The 21,869-nt window shown below is 36.1% G+C and overlaps 2 protein-coding genes across 9 annotated transcripts; one reads left to right on the plus strand and one right to left on the minus strand.

Annotated features, from left to right (window-relative positions):
- The first annotated feature begins 779 nt into the window (after positions 1-779).
- On the plus strand, positions 780-9,428 carry LOC104885418 (nuclear pore complex protein NUP85). Of its 8 annotated transcripts, none has more exons than XR_008968188.1 (19): positions 788-1,364; positions 2,751-2,853; positions 3,037-3,147; positions 3,258-3,341; positions 3,551-3,622; positions 3,702-3,758; positions 4,843-4,962; positions 5,063-5,263; positions 5,365-5,475; positions 5,925-5,962; positions 6,220-6,376; positions 6,831-6,929; positions 7,008-7,064; positions 7,241-7,387; positions 7,496-7,566; positions 7,692-7,779; positions 8,178-8,234; positions 8,612-9,036; positions 9,116-9,428. XR_008968188.1 is itself a non-coding variant. In XM_048639754.1 (19 exons), the coding sequence occupies exons 2-19, from the start codon at positions 1,944-1,946 to the stop codon at positions 8,807-8,809; spliced, it is 1,854 nt and encodes a 617-aa protein (XP_048495711.1). In that variant the 5' UTR covers positions 1,229-1,364; positions 1,884-1,943; the 3' UTR covers positions 8,810-9,428. The 8 variants fall into 8 exon arrangements, 5 of the variants coding, with proteins under 5 accessions (XP_010668417.2, XP_010668426.2, XP_019102796.2 ...); XR_788903.4 differs by having other exon boundaries at positions 8,612-9,032; XM_048639754.1 differs by adding an exon at positions 1,884-1,997 and having other exon boundaries at positions 1,229-1,364; positions 2,722-2,853; positions 8,612-9,428.
- Positions 9,429-12,335: 2,907 nt separating this feature from the next.
- On the minus strand, positions 12,336-18,761 carry LOC104885410 (hypothetical protein). Its single transcript, XM_010670108.4, has 5 exons — positions 18,046-18,761; positions 15,967-16,833; positions 14,993-15,448; positions 13,852-14,041; positions 12,336-13,767 (listed from the first exon to the last, which is right to left on the minus strand). Exons 1-5 carry the CDS (start codon positions 18,625-18,627, stop codon positions 12,830-12,832), a joined length of 3,033 nt encoding a protein of 1,010 aa, XP_010668410.2. The 5' UTR covers positions 18,628-18,761; the 3' UTR covers positions 12,336-12,829.
- Between the last annotated feature and the right edge of the window lie 3,108 nt (positions 18,762-21,869).

The raw sequence follows: 21,869 nt of genomic DNA on the forward strand, positions 1-21,869 counted from the left end.
AATATGTTGGAATAATCAGGAGTACTATTTGAGGAACAAAACTATGGATTTGTAAAACTAGAATTGTCCCTTATTGGAGGACAAGTAGTGTTGTCTATTATATTTAACCTTAACCATAATCTAATAGGAACTAAGTTAACCCATTCTAATTGATAATTTTTCTACTTTCATTCATCCCATATCTAGCAAATACAGATAGAAACTCTATTCATATCCCCTCAAAAATGAAAAAGTCTCACATTAATCAATATTGATAGAAACCCTACTCGTATCTCCTTGAAAAGGTAATATCCTCCTTGTATCCACCTCGAAAATTAAAAAAAGGAAAAAAACCTACACGCAAGCCCCTCAAAAACGAAAATCCTAATTTGTTAAATTTTTTGTTAGCTACATAGAGAGATAAACGATATGAACCTCACAAATTAAAGTTACAGAAATACCCTACTCCAATTTAAGACAAAATTTTAACTAACTAGAGTTAATTTTTCCAAATATCAATACTAAATCACCAATTTGTAAATGGTGCACACATTCGTATGGTGAGGAAGGTGCATACATGAACATGGCTAACAAGCCAAATGAACATGAATAACAAGTCAAATAAACACATATACATAAATAACATGAATAACAAGTCAAATAAACATATGTACATCTTTATTAGTATATATGTTCATTAATATTGATTTTTATATTCATAAGTTAACGCTTGACATCGTGGGGACCTTACTCAACATACGGATATCATATGTGCACCTACTAATTTGCACCAAATCACTAACAGAGTAACAGTCTAACACTAAAAAAAAAAAGTTTAAAAATAGGATAAAAGGTCCACACAGCACTTGTGCGAGTCAAATTACAGAACGAAAAGCACACTCGGGTAGTCGTCACTTCTAAAAAAACCCCCCCAAATTCAAAACCCTAACTAAACCTCTCACATCCCAAAACCATTTTCCGGCGAATATGCCGGCACCGGCACCACATTCCGACGAACAATTCTCTCTCCTCCCACTCACTCCAACTTCCTCACAACAACAACCAGTAGTTTACCCTCTTCACCACTCTCTCTCCTCCCCAATTTCTCGCATTGCCATTAGCTGGTCTCGCGGAAACTCTCTCCGACTCTCTCTCCTCTCTCACCCTTCAATCAGCACAGAACAACCAAACGAAGGCGATGAATCTTCTGGAGGAAGTGTAGTTGAGGTGAAGCTCGCATCCGAAAATGGCGGAATTGATGATAATGCGCGTTGGAGGAAGATCGTTTATGGCTCCGTTGCTCCGTTTGCGATGTTTCAGAATCGTAAGAATTCGACATTCGCGTTCTCGAAGGTTCCTTCTGGAGCTTTGTCAAATGCTGACTGGTATGTTGAAGTGTGGTTGTTTGCGTTGTTTGTGTGTGATTTAGTTGAACTTTAGTTGGTTTTTGTTCCGTGTTTCGATTTCGTTACTGGATTATGGAATGTTTTGAGTGTTAAGTAATGCTGATGAATTCAATTTCTTTGAATTTGAGTTGAATATTTTATGAAGTTTAGCCTTTTCTAGTGGTGATGTTGGATATTGGAATTGTCTGGTTAAAATATTTGGGTTTCCGTTTAGCCGATTATCCAAATTGAATTGATGATATGATTTACATATTTGGATAAATTTGTGTTTTTGGTGTGTTAGTGGTTTTTTGTCACATGTACTTAATACTGCATTGCTGAAGAGAAAATCAGATACAAAGCTAGATTACTTTATAATCCATTGACCACTGATTGATGCTAGTAGCGGAGATTCAATGATGAATTGGGCACGTTTGGGAGATTTGAGTTCAGTTCAAATCTTTTGCTTTTGCTTCCGCGTTTTGTTTCTTTTCCTGATATGCGAAAATGTTTATCTAGGTCCGTCTAACTTGGATATGTGATGTGCACTTAAAGGATGATTGGAGAAGGGGATGAGGAATGGTGAATCAGCTAACAGAAACTCTGTGTTTTTACCGGCTAATCCTTTCAAATGTGAGTCTATTGGTGGTAATTGAAAATTAAAGGTAGTTGGAGGGTTTCAAAGTCAGAGCTTGCTCATAACTAACAAGAAATAATTTGATGTTATCCACATTAAGCAGGACTGCTGGACACTAGGGATCCAAGTATTTTGAACAAACTTTAATCACTTCTAGAACGTGGAACAATATCCAAAATCTTTATTTCAAGTAGGTTACTTTAGTGTTCTTTCACCTTCACTTGTAGCCATGACTTAAAACCCCAAAACTCATTATGATTTTACATCTTTCTCTAAGCATGAATATCCACTATATAATTTTCTAAACCATCGACTTTTAGAACGTGGAACAATATCCAAAATCTTTATTTCAAGTAGGTTACTTTAGAGTTCTTTCACCTTCACTTGTAGCCATGACTAAAAACCCCAAGACTCATAATGATTTTACATCTTTCTGTGAGCATATATATCCACTATATAATTTTCTAAACCATCAACCTGACATTTGGTCCTTGAAGACACCCTTTGTTTGGTGCATCAATTTGTTCTACTTATATTTTGCTTCTCGTTCAAGGAATTCTTGCAGTATGATAGGTTCTAATTGGCTATTTTGGGACTCTACTGTGTGCAGTTTCTCTTTAATTTGCTTCTGGTTTGTTAATTAGTGTTAAGTTCTGTTATGTTTATGAATATCCTTCTCTTGTTACACTGAGTGAGTTGCATGCATTCTGGTTTTTGAAGTTGTCATTCACAATTTTAGAGATCGTCAGGTGGGAGTATGTCATGGAGTACAGTAAAGAGATAAACTCACTTCTTGGTACAACAAAGTCAACAGCTAGTTTGACTTTTGAGGATCCGGGAGAACTTCTAATGGTAATTATGTGCATTTTTTTATTTTTTATTTTTTATTTTTTTATTTTTATGTGCTGACATGCTGGTGGAAGTAATCAAAGAATAAGATTCTATTTTGATCTGCATATAATTGTTTCGTCTTCACTCTTCAGTAATGTCCTCTTCTTAATAAATTTGTGTTCTCTTATACCCTTGATCGTTTAGGTAGATGAGGAGCGAACCACTTTAAAGGCTGCATGGGAGCTACTAGAACTTTTCTACGCAGACAAACAGTCTCAAGCTTGGCTTCCCGAACGTCTAGTTGATTGGCTAGCTGTAAAGATCCTCATTTAGCATTCTTATTTAAAGTTTTTGAATTGTACTAGTACTGGCAATTAGTACGCTGTCTGAACTCTGGTGTCCTGTTATCTGTTTTGTTCTATCAGGACTATGATAACCTATTCTCAGAAACTGAATCTACGGTGTATTCAAAACTTGTGGATTTGCAGCATCATCTCATGCACTTACAGGTAATTCTCCTATGCTTACGTGTTCCTCCTTGACGCCTTTCTAATACGAAATAGAATCAAATATTTGAGGTGACCAACTTTCAACTTGGCGTTACCGAGTTCTTTGATTTTGCATGAGTGCCACTATTGTAGAGGCAAAGTTAGATGATTAAACTACCTCGGAGTTTGGCAAATAGTGTATCTGATTTTTTTTTCATGCATTTATGCAGGCAATTGAGGATGATCCGAAGTACTGGGAGTGTTTGTCGTCAGCGCTAGCACTTGGCTGGTTAGATATTGTGGTATGTAAATGGGGCGAAGCAGCTTGTATGCCTTTGATGAGCATGGCCTGATTTAAAGCTCTTTAATTGCTGCTTGCAGGTCAAACTGCTGCGTCTACATGGGTCTTATCAACTTGAACAGCTTGGAAGACGTGAGGTGAGGAAGTTATCTGCTCTTATTTCTGGTTCCACTGAGCTTATGAATATTTTCTTTTGCTGCTTCAGTTGTGCTCACTTGTTTCTGTATTATTAAGCTTGATGTCCTTGTAACCTTATTTAGGAGTAATTGTTTACCCCGTTATCAAATCCTTTGTTTTTTTTCTTCTTTTGAAAACAATACTAGTGTTGCGCTGAGCAACTTTTTCTCATAGTAATGTTTTCTTTTGTTTAATTATGTTCTATCTCTTTTTTGCTTAAACTTCTCTTTATAAACTTGAAGCCACACTCTCTAAGACAAAGAATGTCAAACCACTGAAGGAATTGTGTTACTAGTATGTCATGCTTTAGTAAACCTCCTGAAGGGACTGGAAAGTAATTATTTGATGGAATGGCAAGCAGCAGAGCAAAATTTGACTACAACACGGAGGCATTACATGGAGTTTTGAAACAAACCAGCATTGTGCATTTTCCTTGATTGAAAAAATTAAAATGCGTTCAAGTTTTTATGGCAGTTCAGCAAGCTTATTACTTAAATAGCAGGGGAATCTGAGACATACATTGTTAACCATCCAGTCTAGGCACTTTGTAATTCTGACCCCCTTTTCTTCGATGATGAACATTCTCAATATATTGAAGGACCTTTATTGCAAACTCTCTGTTGCAGCAACAGATAAAATATATAAGGCCTATTATTTTCCCTTCCTCACATTGTGCCTTCAACTAGGTGGATGTTCAATGTTAAGCTAAGTTTAGCCGTGGTAGATTTTTACCTAAGCAAGAACGCATAAGCTGGCCTAATCAATTAATACAGTGTCCTCAACTAACAAGTAATTGCCAATTAGGCCCTGGCTGTCCTCTAAGTGTTTGATGTCTCCTGGTAGCTGCCCTTTTTATTAGTGCATAAGTACATGCACTTATAACTTCCTCATGCCATCCCTCTATGAAAGGTAAATGGAATAATAACTGCTCAATGACTCATGACTCGTGAGTTTTAAGTATGAATCACTTTCTTCTTCTTTTTTCTGATCAACTAATGAGCTCACAGCTTATATTTTTTTTACGTCTTTTTTGTATTTCAACAGACAGAAAATGGGCTTGTCGAAGCAGTAGTTGTTCTTATCTCGAAAATGCCTCGTCTACGCCCTGAATTGCATGCTGGAAGATTGGGGGAATGTTACAAAAACAAGACTGATTTCATCAAGGTACATTATGCTATAAAGTATGTGTGGTCCATTTATAGCTACTTTTTTGTTTGTCAAGTATAAAACTTAGTTCATTGTACGATTTTGTATGAACACATAGGGTTGGGAGACATGGCGTGGCCGAGTTACTAAACTGGAGTGTAGTGCTTTCTGGGTTGAGTGTGGTCATCAGCAAACCAGGGATGGTTTGAGAAAAATTCTACAGATTATGCTGGGAAACACTGAGCATATATCTGCTGCAACTTGTCATTGGGTTGAACTTTACATAGCTCACTTTCTATACATCAGGCCATTCACCGTGGTTAGTGTCAATGTTATGCAAATATATATATTGTTTTGCTCAACTGGAAAAGATTTGGCAATTTATTGAGGTGACATGCAGTTAAATTGGTTTTGAATCAGGGGTTAGAAAGTATGTACAACCTAGCACAGAAATGCATTCAGTTGAAGCCTGTATCTCATCCTCATAGCTTGATGGGACTTCTGGCTGGAATTCTTGGAGAAAATACTGAGGTGATGCACCTGATGTTATCATGTATAATGAGTTTTTTATTTGAGAGAAAAAGAAGACTATGCCTTCACCATATGAAATATTAATATTAAGTAATAATAGCATGGCACTTTGAATTTGATATGAGAATTTCTTTATCTATCTTATTTTCAAAATAGTCAAATATTTGAGTTCTTTTTTTTATTATTATTATGATATCCTTTTTTAAAACAATTTCTTGTCCAAACTGAGTTACTTTAGCTACTTCTATATATGTTAAGAATTCAGTCACAGCATTTCATTGGCATTGTCAAATGACATTTGATTATGAAAAGCTCTATGATCCTAAATACACTTTGGATCCATAGAGATAATGTAATTTAACTTATATATTGGATCAGAGTAATTAAGTGCTTCAGCTCTTATCTTTTCTGTCCTTTTGAGTTGTGTTTTCTCCTTCTCTTAAACTCAGGTTGTGTTAGCAGAATGCTCTAGAGCTTTTGGCCCATGGTGAGTGTCAAAGAGCTATTTCTTTGTTCTTTTTTGTTTCAGTTTTATTTATTTTTAAAGTGAAGACAACCATCAAATTGTGAAGTAAAGAAGGAGAATTGCAATTGACTTCTTATGTGGCTAATTCTCCTTGAATTGCATCTGTTTTGTTCCCCTTCTTGTTAGTTTCGAATTCAAGAAAGGGGTAATATTAAGTTGAAGAGCATGATTCTTTCTTCCAAATTTTACGCAGTGATGAATGTTTTGCTTTATGGTAGGATGGTGACCCATGCCATAGAGTTGTTAACTGCTGGAAATGATCAGTCAGAAATACTTTTGCATGAAGTGCGCCAGAATCTAGGAGGAGTTAGTATTGAGGAGCTCCATCGACTTGTCTATGCTCAAGTTCTTGCCTCTCATCAATTAACTTGGCAGGTGGGTAGATGTTTTGTTGATGAACAATTAAATGTTAATTTTTTCTTGACACAAGTGCAATCCCCCCATATGTGGCTGATCGACGATGCATTATTGAGCAGCAAAAGGCTTAGCTCTTGTCATCTTCACCTTAATAAATAATTTTGAGGTAAAATAAGATAAGGGCTTATAACTTTAGGTATGCTCAGAGAACAGCTACCTTTGTTTAATTTACAACTTAAAATTATAGGCAAGTTCGGGTAGGTTTAGGTAACTTTAGAGTTCATATGAAGGCTAATTAGTTTTAATGACTTCAGCTAAGTTAAATAAAGGTGAAATTAACAATGAGCCTTGGTGTTTACATTTTGGCTCAAGATATTTACCTTTGCGAAGGTTATATATGCTTTTGTTAAGTGCATGTGTGTTTATATCTGATGGGGCTTTGCCATTCTAATTTCATTTGACTTGCTCTCAGATTGCTCCAGTATACTTGACATCATGCAGGCCGGGATTGGGCATGCTTGAGATATTACTGTACAGGCAACCTGTTCACTTCAAGCAAGGATTGCTCAAGGTGAGTTCCATGTTGAATATTCAATGAAACTGCATCCTGCTTGACTCATGGCTGACTTTTGAAAGTATTGTTGAACAGAATCTGGAGATCTGTCGTTTGTATGAACTAGAGACTGTCAGTTCAAACATCATGAAGGTATACCATTGATTAGCTATGTTGTGATGCCGATTAAGTAGATTTGTGATTAGAACTGTGGAAGCCTGGAGATCAGTTGCTTGCGTCATATTATTTTCATTCTAATATAATGGGAGATCCAGCAGAGATGATCCTTACATGATTCTAGGCTAAACAGTAATATTGTCTTGTGTCAGATTGCTGGCGTACATCACTGGAAGCATGGTCGAAAGGGTTCTGGGATCTTCTGGCTTCAACAAGCTCAAGATGAAATTCGTCTCAACAAGATTTCTCAGCAGTTGTTTGATTTTGTTGGGAAATCAATACCTGAAGAGAGCTTCAAGGTAATGAAACTTTATTTTGGTCAAATAATTTATTGAGATGGCCACGTGATTGCTCGCCATACAATAATTACTCATATGGTTAACTTCTTTGTTTTTCCTTTTTAGTAGCAATGGGAAGGCTTGATTGAATTATTAGGTTCTGATACAAGAACTGCTGGGGGTCTAGAGTTTCTCCACAAGTATGTACCCTACATATTGCCACGAACTTAGTTCCTTGTATTTACTTCAGGAATACTTTTATGTGTTCTCATATAATCTGCATGTTCTAATTTTTTACTCTATATATTCCCTTTGATTCAATCAGGTACAGAGATTTCAAAAAATCACTGCAGCAAGTTGGTGATGGGAAAGCTACTGATGCTGCTCGACAAGCTGTGGAATCTCTCATTTCGGTATAGATTGTTTATAGCTTCTCAAGTGCTTTACATCTGGCCTATTTCCTTATCCATGATATGCCCTGACATTTGCTCGGCTTTTATCTGTTGCTTGATTACCACTTTTTGGCTGCTTGATGCTGGTGATACCTGTTCATCGAGAGCAAGTTTTTTGAGGTCTTATGGACTAGATGCCCTTAATTTCTAAAAGTAATAGATTAACATTCATCCTTAAAAGAAATAAATAGGTTTCTATCTTCAAATCACCATCTGGTGTTTAGTAGAGGTTATCCCTATCAATTTATGTGCTTGTCTTAGTATTGATGGGTCTGATCTGTCTTTATTGTCTGATCTCCTCATTATGCTTAATAATCCCCACCCTTTGGAATTGACAAAATTTTGTTGCTATCTTGCAGCTCATGAAGAATCCATCTACGCCTCAGCGGTTCTGGTTACATCTTCTCTATGACTCGGTAAGACAGCTTCTCAATGAAGCATGATATCTAGTATTGACTATTGCGAGAAAATATATGGGCAAAAGTTTAATATGTCTGTACTCTTGGAGTGGTACTTGCTATTTGTATCTCAGCAAAAGATCCAATGTTTCTACAAGGTTCTTTTAGATGTCAAAATGCTTTGGGTTACTATTTGCTCTTGTCGAGGAAATCTGATCTGCATCTCGTTGTATTTGAAGTTGCAGTGTTGCTCTTATAGCAAGCTTTGTGCGTGCGGCCCCGGGGGGGGGGGTGTGTTTGTGTGTGTGTGTGTGTGTGTGTGTGTGTGTGTGTGTGTGCGTATGTGTTATTGCTTTTGTGCATCAGCATAAAATTTAATGCCCTTTTTTCGGCAGTTAAAGCTGCTTGCATGGCGGGAAGGTCCTCTTCTTGATGTCTCACAGACCAATCTACTGTTGAATAAGCTGCAAGAGTTATCCATGGCAAGGCTGCGCCCTGATTATGTTGAAGCAGACTTGCCATCCCAAGCCTTGAGTACTGTCCGGCTTGCTCTTGCTACTAATCTTGGGCGTGCTATTCTTGAAGAGCAATGACATTTTGTGCAATTCTACTCTATTCATCCATGTGACAGCTTTCCCATTGCTCTGGGAATTTGACATGAAATTCTTCACAAAGATCAGCCAGGATCATTGTAGAGTATTTGCACTCAAAGAGAGAGGTGTCCCAGATTTTCAGCTCTCAGATGTGGCTGTATCTCACACTCCTCTTATCCTCAGTTTGAAGTCATCATGCAAGCGAACAGATATCTATGGAAATGTGAGTATGTATATGACTCTGAATCAACTTTTTAGTGGTTCATCAGAACTTTTTTTTTGTTGTAACCTCTTATCACTATGTAGATACCTCTACACTCTACAGGCTCTACTACACTGTTCTAAGGGATGACAAGATTAGCGCTTAGTAAGAGATGTAACAACAGTAGAACTTGGTAAGATATGTAATATGTCGTAGTTGGCATCTTCAGCTAGGTTGATCTGCAGACGCTGCAAAGTAAAAGACCATAGTGACTGAACTGTTTTTGACAGCATAGGAAAAAACAGCCTGAGTATTTACTCGAAGCATTATTCATGTGATGTTTCGGAGTTTCCCATAGCATCTGTTGTATTTTTCGGCTTGAAAGGAATTTGCCTTGTATTTAAATTCTAGCTTGAATCTCGTGTCCAAAAGGTTAATCCTAAATTCTTTGAAGCCTATTGTACGCCCAATTCCTCCATATGAGGAAGTTTTGGTTTACATCAGGGATATATAATTTCTGCACATCTCAAGAACTGAAATGTGAAGTATACGTCAAAATCCCTAAAAGAAACATGGTATGTCAAAAAATAGCAAATTCCTATCATAAATTGAAGATGAGTGCTCAACTGCTCATGAGTGAAATTGGCATATAGCTGTCCTATATTAAAAAAAGGAATATCAGGAACATTTGGTTGGATTCCTTCTAAAAGCTATAAAAACGGTGGAGAGGAAGGTTGCCCAACTTGTGGGATGTTATCCATGATACTGTTATGTTATGATTAAAATTCTACAAACGATTTGACGACTTTATTGATTTATTATAGGAAAATTAACATGAATAATCTCAATTTTTAACACTCTTTTTTTAAAATTATTTCAACTTTGAATTATTTCAGAATAATTTCATATTATTCATGTCAATTTTCATTTCTTTTATGGATAGCAAAGATGGCTTGTGATGGAGTACGCAACGAATGGTGAGTGAGGGAAAGGATTGAGATTAAAATTTGGGGTTCCACGGTGCTCAGAAACTAAAACATGCCCAATGATTTGAGTGGACCATGTATGGATCTAATTGACATTTTTTTTTTCATAGAGCATTTAGTCATATTAAGTGTAGAAGCTAGAAAGTTCAACAATTAAAGAATCTGCTTGAAATACTCTAGATTTGCTTTTATGTGCAACATTCGGAAAAAATTGTACCCCCAATCACATAAACTATCATATAATGTATGTATATATATATATGATGATACAACGATTAATGTTTCTAGGATATTAAAAGTATGTTGTAATATTAGGTCTAATTTCTAAAAAATAGAATAACTTGTACAATATCTCTATTCTATATGCTACCTTTTGTAGAGTTTGGTGTCAACATAAAAAGACCAAAGTACCTTAACTTACATGGTAATCAAATTAAATTAATTTACAAAATGATGCTAACAATATTATATTGATGAATTTCGCTAAGGATGAGGAGCTAGCTCATGTGGTAGAGCACTCCCCTCTGATCCTTGAGGTCAGGGGTTCGATCCTTACCCCCAGCATTATGTTGGGGTATTTCCTTAGCATGCTTTGCATGCTTTACCAGCCAATGTGCTGGTAGTTCCTACAAGGCTAGTAGCCTTAGTAGGGGTTAGCCCTTGGGCTGACTTAATTTCCTAATCAAAAAAAAAAAAAAAAAAAAAATATTGATGAATTTCGCTACGTATGAACTTAGTGCATGTTCTATTCGGTATAAAACAACATAACCGAATTGATTGCTACTGAACCAAACTGATTACAATTGAACTAAACTGAATTAAATTATAACTAATAGTAATGATAATAATTTAGCTATCATTAATTAATAAATATAATTTTTTAATAAATATAAGTTAATTAGTAAACAGTAGTAATAACAATATTAATGTAATATAATATAATAAACATTAATTGATAATAATAGGTTTTAATAACATAATATGTTAATATTCAATAATAATTATAATAACAAAAATATTATTCAATTAATAATAAATTCATAATAATAATAAATTATCAGAGAAATAAATTAGGAACTGAATTGAACTGAACTGAAAATAAAATGGGAAGAATATACCCTTAGAGGAATTTTGTGCACAAATTTCCTAACATATTATCTATACATATATATTAAAAGGCGTGCGTAACAACGTCGAAGCGCCACGTGGCACCCTCCTCCTGCCACCAGAATTTTGCCATGTGTCTGTTAACCAATAAAGTCAAGTAGTCATTATTTAAAAAATAAATAAATATGCTAAAGCCTGGGCTTGAACCCTTGACCTTATGTAAGGATTTTCAAAGAATCACCATCTCATCCAACATCTCTTAGTGATCCATGTTTCCACAAAATTACAAATATTTGTTGTAATTAGTTAATGTTATTAAACATATCCCTTAAAGTAAATAAATTTGCATGTTCATTAAAATTAATTATGTATGCATGATACCATTTGAAGAGCATTGTTGACCATTACAGTACTACCACTAGGGAGTTTTAGTTCATGTAATCTATGTACAATAAAAAAAAATTAGAAATTGTATAGTATAGGGTTTGATCCCGAGACCTCAAGTACATATACTAAATTCTTAACCACTAGGCTAAGTTGTACTCCCTCCGTTTCCTAAAGATCTTCCCTCTTTCCGTTTAAGGGTGTTTCCAAAAGATCTTCCCTCTTTTGCTTTATTCCTTATTTGGCAAAACAAATTTTCCTATTTACCCTCTCATGTCACTATCATATGGTCCACCATTACATTATTAATTCAATTTACTCCCTTTCTCTCTCCTACTTTACTTGGTATCTGTAGTAACAGTAAGTGGGAAGATCTTTAGGAAACGGAGGGAGTATTTATTGTTATTATCATAAAGTATTATATTAATAAATGAAATTTTTTCTTACCTGGGGCATAGCCCGAGCCTAAGAACTAGTTTGAGATTATTAGATGTAAAAGTACAATTGTACTTCCTTTTTTATTTACTTTCGCATGCATGGCATGCATATATGAGTATATGACTAATATTATGTATGCAGGCTTTCCAATCCTATCATTATTAGAAATACTGGTTAAGCAGTGCGTGAATCATTTTCCCATTTCAGAAAAAGAATATATTTGAATAGTATATTTGACGAAAGATTAGTATATAGACACTGTTAAACTTCCCATCTCTGTGTACAATTGCAGAAGTATGCCACTAACTTACTAAGTTAGGTGCCGCTTTTCTACTAACAATTCCGTCGATTACCCTACCACAGTACCACTACACAGTACACACCATAATGGTTAACAAGGGCTATGGCATCAACAAACAATAATGAATATCTTTGATTAAAGAATTATGGTTTCAATTACATTACATAATAAATGAGAGATGGATATAATACATACAAATAGCAGTATGAACACTAGTAGATTGACTATCAAACCTCCTGCGCTTGCACTACGTACTAGAAGTATCGGAACATCTGGACCGAGGGGAACAATAAACATAGTGCAGAGCACATAACTCGCAAATCAATGCTGCAAAAGCTTTCAAACTGAGCCAAAATACACCATTGCTACAATCCACATACATGTAACGATCATCCGCCACTGCTTAGATACTATCCGGCAGAAGCTTCGAAGGTTATTTGGTCTTCATCTCCATATGATCTAAGCTTCTTTTTCTTTTTTACTGAATGCCCAACTTCACACTGGTGTTTAACCAAAGTTTAGTTTAGTGATGTACAAAACTTTTCAAGGCAATTGCTGCTCGCTAACCAGTACCAGAACCAAATTACAGCAAACATCATTAACTACAGTTTCTTAGGCAGATTATAAGTCCTTTTAAGGAACTTTGAAGCGGAATCATCATTCCTGTGACACAGGATGCGCAGTAATGTGTTAGGTTCAGTAGGGTTCCAATGGCCTGAAGTAGGAGGTAATGGAAACCCAAACCTAGTGGATTTGGCAGAAGAGCCATAAGTTTCAATTGTCACCCGTCTGAAACGATCAATGAGAGATTCTGTATCAGTCCGATAGAGAGGAAGGACTTCTCTTGCTGTAGACGACAGTTTATTAATCACATCAGCAGGCAATCCATCACCATTGGCCCAGAAAAGGTCTTTAAGAGCTTTGAAATCATCCTCTATGATCTGTGAATCCTGTTGGGAAAAGGCACGATAGGGTCCACCGGCAAGCAAAACCAACAAAAACCCATCACATGAAGCTTTCATGATGTCGGTAATGATACGTGTGCGAATTCTTTCATTCACTGTGTCTGATATAATCAATAAGTTCTGCTCCAGCTCTTGCAGGAAAGGTTCAATTCTTGAAGATGATGCATCTCCAACATACAAATTATCCCACAGGACATGGCTTAGGTCATGGAAAACAAGTTTGTAAGCTACAGCCTCAGAAAGTTGATGAACCGCCTCTACGCATGCTACTGGCGTTGACTCAAACTTCTTCCCTGAGCCATTGGAAAAGTCTTCTTCACGAGCAGACTCACAATTTCTCAAATGGGTAATTATTCTTTTCTCCACAACTTCCAATTCTGTCCGGATCCTTTGCAAGGTGTTTATCCGCACACAAAGCTGTGGTACTCCGGAAGCAGCATCCCCATTCACGGCAACTTGAGAACTCTTTCTCTGAGAATTTAATGGTTTATCTTTTTTCTTAAATACACCTAATTTAGTCCCTATTGGACATCTGGTCAATGCTGGCATAGTTGGCAGATGTGTATTCTTTGATCCTGTGACAAGCGAATTGGGAAGATTAAGATGTCAATAAAAAACAGAGATTCAGAGAGATAAGGCACAGATTTGCAGGAACATACCACAGCCAGATTTGGCTTTGCTTACATAGTACTGTAAGCATCGGTCAAGGCCAGATACCAAGTCCGGAAGCAGTGGTGGATGCATTGGGATTGGTAGCTGAAAAAATGCATCCAAAATCTCATCGATGATCCGAAGAACCTCAATAGCCGATGGCGCAAGTCCCTCTTGACTAGCACGTGGATTCCAAACCTAACAATTTTGAAACATTGTTAATTTATATGCCAGACCAAAACTTCAGGTTGTAGTATAATAAGAAACATTCTGCTACGAAGGGAGAATGATTTCAAGTATAACAGCTCAACCACAGAAGTGATACACAGGACACCACATGAAACACTTCTACATGCATCACAGTGCATATCTAGGTTCAAAGGGTCATGGCTCCTACACAGTTAGAGATGACATATCTTGGAAATTTCACAATAGAATTGGAGAAAGGCAGAACATCATACATATGCCACCCTTGGCCTTGTATCTATTTGGTTCTCTTCTAAGAAAAAAAAAACCATGTAAGACGCTGGTCATATGACTATGCATCAATTATCCCATTTAGCTGTTCTCCACTTAGATCTTGAGAAGCAGCAGTGTAGCAGATGGTGACAATGAAGGGTGCATTTGAAACATTCTATTTGTAGTTAGTAGTTTCAGGTGCGAAGGCACCAATGGTAATGGTAAGTATATGGTAAGATACAATGTCCCTCAAAGAACTCAGGATTAGCAATGGAGCAAATACATGGTGCTGTTTACAATACTTTTCAGTATTTATCCCTTAGATAAGCATACAAATATGCAGATGTTGGGACAAAAGATGTGTAGCCATGTGGAAAATCTCACTTCAGGCTTCAACTAAAATTAAGCATAATATTCCAAATAAATTTGCTCCACCCAAAAGAGTTATTGTACAATCCAACTCAAGAGAACGGTAAAGCCCACTCTGGCTTCTAAAACTAAACTACCATTTCTGCCATGTGCTAATTGGTAGCTTATGAGCCTATCAAGGAATTTGAGGGTATAACTTAACAATGGCAACATCACTTGTTTATGTGAAAATCTTATTCTTATTATTATTCCCGATAGAGTATGAGTGGTAAAAGAAATTAAGTTAATAACCTCCATGAAGGTAAATTAGATAGGGTATACCTCTTGTTGTATGCTTCTGTCAACCCCTTCCTTCATTCTGTCCAGTCTCATCTTCATCCACACTTTGACTAAATTGGCTATGGCAGCTTGAGCCTCATATGGAGGCATCTCACGGATAATTGCCTTGCCACCATCATCACTATCTACTGAATCTTCAACTGCTGTCAGAACAAGATCTTGCTCCAACTTGTCCGCTGCTCTCAATATTTGCACAGCATCTGGTGTCAACTCTGATATGCTGGAAATGAACTGCTTCAATTCATTGCCATAGCAAGCATGGAGGGTGGCGACAGCCACACCAGCAGCCAAAGGATGCCATCTCTTTAATATTGGACTAAATACTTTCTTCTCATGAGCAGCAAGCTCGCCAACATCCTTAGCCAGAATCGCTAGAACAGGAAGAGGGTTAGGTTGATTCTTGGATGCTCTCCGGCTTGAATCTGCCTTCTCCATCATCTGCAATTCAAAAAACCAGGTGCATCTTCTATCATCAGGGGTAAGCAAAAAAAAAAAAATATATTATGAATCAAATGGGCATATAAAACAAGGAATAGGAATTAGCCTGTATAACCAACTTTGTACATGAAAGATTAACGAGTGACAACCATCATCAATCTTACACAATTCTATAAGCTAATCGTGGACTGCTCAAAAACCTTGGCAATTTCACATCGACCAATCCAACCCAATGCATCCAAACAATAAGTTACATTACTCAGATGAGAACCACCACAACCAGTCTTTATCTCTTCATGCATAGACAACATAGTACACTCCCTGATATTCCCTCAGATGTCTCATTTTACTGTTTATCCCCAAATCCCATTCCCCAGGAACATGTTATAACTTCTACGTCCCAATTCACAAAAAGAATATCATGCATCATGCAAAGGGATATATCATATACCTGGAGGCTGGATATAAAGCATCTAAACTACCTATGCCAAACACAAAATGGCTACAGGAAAACTTGCCTGAGCAAATGCAGTTCGAAGCGATGATCGGATGTATGTATCAATTCTGCTACGAGCCACATCAACTTCCCCTTTTCTCTTCCTACGATATTCATGGGATATATCTTCAACCAATATTTTTGCTGCTGATATCCCAACCGAGACTATATTAGGCATAGTATTGATATTTACGTTATCAAATGTGTCATGATATGCAAGCAATCTTCTTTCTACCCAACTCAAAATTGAAGTAAGTGTCGCACTCAAAAACTTGGAGTATACTGAATCTTTTGTCGTCTTTGCATCCTTTGCTACTTCATCTAGCTGACCATCTACGGCAGATAGGAGTTCGGTTTCAACTTGACCAGTAGCAACAAAACGATTAAAGAGAACCCATGTAAAACAGAGGTTATGCAACATCTGGTTAATGCCAAGAATAGGCCAAGTTTTCTTGATCAGGTCCATAAGTTCATCGACCTCTTCGATAATTGATGCATCATCATTAATATCAAAGCATGCTTCTAGCAACATCTCATAGAGACAGAGATTGAGAGGAAACCCATCAGCCCAATGACAAGAATCAGACAATCCATCAGCGGCTCTGCAAGCCACTGCCACTACAGCACTACGAAGAACTTGCATAGATTCGTTATTTTTCCCGGTCTCTATAGGCCTCTCCAAAGCTCCACGAATTATCTTTTGCAACCGTTGGGCAGCAGCATCGGCTTTACCGATTGGCTGGTAAGGATGTAAGATAAGACCAGCTTCAAGAACCCTCAAATTTCGTTTTTGCCATGCATCATATTCTTGTTGATCAGTGAAATCTGATGACTTCAGCTGTTGTAGCAGCTCAAGCGGCAAAACCAAGTTATCAATACGTTTTCCAAGCTGTCAAAAGATCATAAAAACACCGTCAAAAAAACACAAGATCATCAAGACAGTAAATGCTAGTGTGTCGCTCATATCTAGCTCCAAACTCATATTAACACTTGAGAGACTGAGATTAGTAAAAGAAACAGGGCAAAGACTTTGCATATGACAAAAAAAGAATTATGTTTTCAAATAGATATACTCATTAATACAAACATAACACTTCCTCATGGTTCTAGTTTGATAGTGTAATTCAAAGCAAGCTAACAGCCATGTCATTGCTACAACTTTACCCATAAAAATTTCTTTGCACAGACTGAACATACAACCTTTGAGAAACGATGAAATATAATTTTTTTTTTTGCGCTAGTTGCATATTTCAATGGCATTTTGTCTAATATTCTTGACATTATTAGGGGGAATTTACGGCATTTCTACAGCCTATGAAATATAAATGTCTCGTACCATTACAAACCCCTCTCCATTTTCATTTCCCTTCGTGCAAAACAAATCCTACAATTCCTCAATCCTCACTACCTGAAGAAAACTAAAATTTCAAACTGCAATTCAACTAATAATGCAAGATTCAATCACCATCTCAGCGCCATTATAGCAACAACATGTAAATTACACCTCTACACATCTAAAATCTTTTCCTTTTTTCATTTTCGCTTCATAAAGCAGTAAACCTAATCAAAACATAACAAACTAAACTCCCACCCCCAGAAAGAAAAGAAAAAGAATTCTTGCACCTTCCAATACCTCTCACCAACCAACCCAATCGATTAACACGCATAGTACACAATTTAGAATCCAATAAAAAGTCCAAAAAAAGGAACTTTTTTTCTTCTATAGCTTTCGCGTGAAGTAAGATAGAATCTACCGACAAACATCCCAATTAAAAATAATCTCAAATTCAATCCATCACAAAAAATAAAAAATTCTCAAATTTCATTTCTTTTCTCAAACTTATCTTTCCCATCATTCTAAGCTTGACCAATTCATTAGATCAACAATTAAACTAAATCAAACCCAGTATAATTCGAACATATTACAAACATATGCATTAAAAAATTCAAGCATCACACAAATAACACTGTAGTAGTACACATATCTTAAAATTAAGCTAAATTTCCAGATAAATCTCAGAAATTCACCAAAATTATGAGCATAATGAACTACATTACTCCCTAAAAAGTTGGAAAACTCAAAAACAGTAAGAGATCTGACCTGAGAAGCAGCGATCCTAAGAAAAGCTCTCCGAATTCTAGAATCAACAGTTTCAGAAACTCTCATCTGAACTCTCATAAGCTCACCAACAGTCAAGGGTTTTGACTTAGGACTACTCTCAGCAACAGAAGTACCACCATTACTACTACTACCATTACTACTCTTTCTCAACCCTAAACTCGAAGACCCAGACGATCTCAACCCTCCTAACGCCTTCTTCATTCTACTCGCAGCCGTCGACGTAATCGACCGTTGTAACCCCCCGGAATTCCCGCCCCCATTTGCAGCACCATTTGCGGCGGAGTTTGCGGCGGATGAGGGAGATGGAGAGGGTGAAGATGATGAGGAGGAGGAGGAGAGAGATTTGCCGGAGGAAGTGCGGCAAGCGGCGACGAAGATTTCGTAGGCGGAAGCGCGGAGGTCGAGGAGAGAGAGAGAAGGAGTGAGGTCGGTGGAGAAAGGAGAGGAGAGAGAAGATGAAGGTGGTAGTGATGGTGGTTGTGGTTGTTGTTGTGGTGGTGGAGGGGTGGTTTCTCGTTTGGAATCTCCGAGTGAACTCCTGTCTCTGAAAAGGAGCGACATTGGAGGGAAGAGAGAAATAGAAAGTGAGGAGAGAGAAAGTGAGGAAGGAAGAAGAAGAAGAAGAATGGAAGTAAGCTGAAACTAGTAGTATAGCTGTATAGTACTCATAATTATTAATAATTATTAATAAAGTAAGAAAAAAAAGAGGAAAATTTTTGGAGTGTGAGATTTTTTTTTTTTTTTTTGTCTTTTTGGCTTTTTTATTTTCTGATTTTTAGGAAGATTTTTTGTTTTTAATTAGAAAGAATTGAGAATTTTGATTTAAATGCAACGGTTAGTTTTTTTTAATAAAGGAGTATTTTTGAAAGTTGAAAAGTGAATTCCCTCAATTTTTAAATGAATTAGTATATTTGTTTTTTCAGGAAATTATAAAATTGTGTGTCTGTTTTTTCTTTTTTTTTAAAATTAATTCATGTTCATTGACTTTTATCTTGTTGGGAATAAAAATTTTTTTTTCACCATAAGTAGTGATGATAGCCCTTTTAAATTATCAAAAATAAGGAATAATCATTTTGGGTATTTGTTTCTCTATGTAGTTTTTGAATATTGATATATTATTCTATGTTCCTTTTAAATGTACACATTTTTTTAATTTGACATTATTCTTATATACTCTATCACTTTAACCATTATTCGTGATTTGAAGACAAGAATAACCATCATTTGTGATTTATAGACAAGGAATAACAAAGTTAATTACATGTGATCTTTTAAATACATCTCGTATAAAATTTATATATCAACTTTAATTTTTATAATCTTCGCTTATTGATAATTAGAGATAATAATTATTAAAATTATGCGTTGTCAAATATGAGTACATGAAGATAAAAAAAAAATAGTAATGATGTAATTAATTAATGATATTCATATTTAAAAGATGTCTACAAGAAGTCAGCAGACTTTAGAGGTGTCAAAAACTGGGCCGACCCACTGGTGAACTCGCATGCGACCCAGACCCAACATGTTCCGAGCCGAGAGTGGTCGGTTGGAAAGCCGACCCATTCCGACCCAGTGTTCACCCGTGCCCAGTTTAACCCGTGGAATTAGTAACCCAACCTGAGTTGGGCGACCCAGTTGTACCCGTACCCAGTTGCACCCGTGAATAACGACCCAGACCCAACCTGTTTCCGACCCAAAATGACCCGCACCCAACTTCACCCGCCAATGACCCAGTTAAACCCACCCAATTATCATCCAACCCAGTTATCACCCAACCCAGTTACCACCCAACCCAGTTGTGACCCAACCCAGCTATCACCGACCCAGTTTTGACCCAACCCAGCTATCACCGACCCAGTTGTGACCCAACCCAGCTATCACCGACCCAGTTGTGACCCAACCCAGCTATCACCGACCCAATTTCGACCCAACCCTGTTAGCACCCGACCCAACTAAAACCCGACTCAATGCCATTCCGACCCAACACTAGAGCTGTCAGTTTGGTTAATGAACTGCTGGTTGAACTGAAATAACTGAAATTTGAACTGAATTAAACTGAAGTGGGAGTAACTGTAACTGAAATCAACTGAAAAATGATGAACTGAAACTGAAATAAACTGTAAATAAAAAACCAAAACTGAACTGCAACTGAACTGAAATAAACTGTAACTGAAAATAACTGTGAAAAACTGAAAAGTTGATCGATCAACTGAACTGAACTGAACTGAATATGTAACTGGATTAACTGAATTGATTCAAACTGAAACTAAACTGAACTGAAACCAATTTAAACTGAAATTGTTTTGAACTGGTTTTTTAACTGTACTCAAATCAAATTCACATATTATCCAAATTCACGATAATACTCCAATTCATATACAAATTCTATCAAGATAATTTTTATTAGTACTTTAATATATGACATATAACTTAATTTTTTGATAATTTTCAACTATGTCAAGTTCACTGCTTTATACTCTAAACTCAATTCAAATTTTACTCAACTTTATGATAAACTCTCATTTAGTGGTGTCAGAAACAGATCTGACCATGGGTTAACCTCATATCAACCTGATTTAAACCCGGTTCGACATGTGAGAGACTGTCCCCAGACCTCATCAGCACCCCGCAAGTTCAGATTTTGACCTGACCACATAAATCTGCATTCAAACCCGAACCTGACCATAACCCAATCAAATATTAACCAAAACATGACTAGACCAAGTAAATATCCTATTCAACTCAATTTATTTATGATTAACCCTAAATTAAACTAGAATTTGATTGAACCTGCTAAAGTTATTAAATATGTTAAATTTTTCTTTGTGTAACATTTTTAGTTAGTATATTTTTGTCACCAATATATCTCAAACAAATAGTACAATAGAAGATGTACATAACTTAGATTACGTACAAATTAAAAAAAAGAAGCGTAGTTTACTAAAGGAAATATTAAAGATCAAATAAACATTAAAAATTCACCTTTTGATTTTAAATTAAATAAAAGAAAAATATTGTATATTGAGTATGTGATAATTACATAATTGAAAAAAAAAATTGTTTTCTTTCTAAAAAGGAGTTATTTTTTAGGCTTTACTGTTCTTATATTTGGGTAACATGCAAAAATTTTCATACAACAAATTTGAATTTTTAATTTTCCACAGAAAAATGAAAATGAACAATAATATGTTTTTTAGTCACCAAGACACAAAATAATATAATTATACTCCACAACAAAATTACATTCGATGTTCAAGATATGCACAAAGATCAAGAGTTTGATCACTCTATCAAATATACAATTTTCCCATTAACAAAAATGTAATTACATTTGCAATTTATTGTTCAGTCAATTTTCATGTCAACGTAACGATAGAACCACCATGAGCAGAACCACGCCAAGATAGATGCATAAGATCGTCTACAGCAACCACATCAACATCAACTCATCGGCAGCAGTTTACTGTTGAACAAAGTTCGAAAATAGTCATCACAAAAGTAATTATAAAAGTAAAAGCAAACTAAAAAGTACAACCTAATTGTAAGGGAATAATTGCTTCTAATAAGGTAACTTTTGCCTCATCTGCCAAAAATAAGTCAATCTTTTAATTATCCAGAAATAAGTCAACTTTGCTATCATTTATGTCAAAAATAAGTTGAATGATTTTTTAACCTGTTGGTTACTCCATCTATATTTTTTTATCTTTCCTACTTTGACTTTGCACGTTTGCCAATGCACTTATTCTACATTATATAGTAAAAATTATAATAATTGAATATTAATAAAGTACGTACTCATT

The sequence above is a fragment of the Beta vulgaris genome, chromosome 2, assembly GCF_026745355.1.
Source record: "Beta vulgaris subsp. vulgaris cultivar EL10 chromosome 2, EL10.2, whole genome shotgun sequence".
Lineage (NCBI taxonomy): Eukaryota > Viridiplantae > Streptophyta > Magnoliopsida > Caryophyllales > Amaranthaceae > Beta > Beta vulgaris.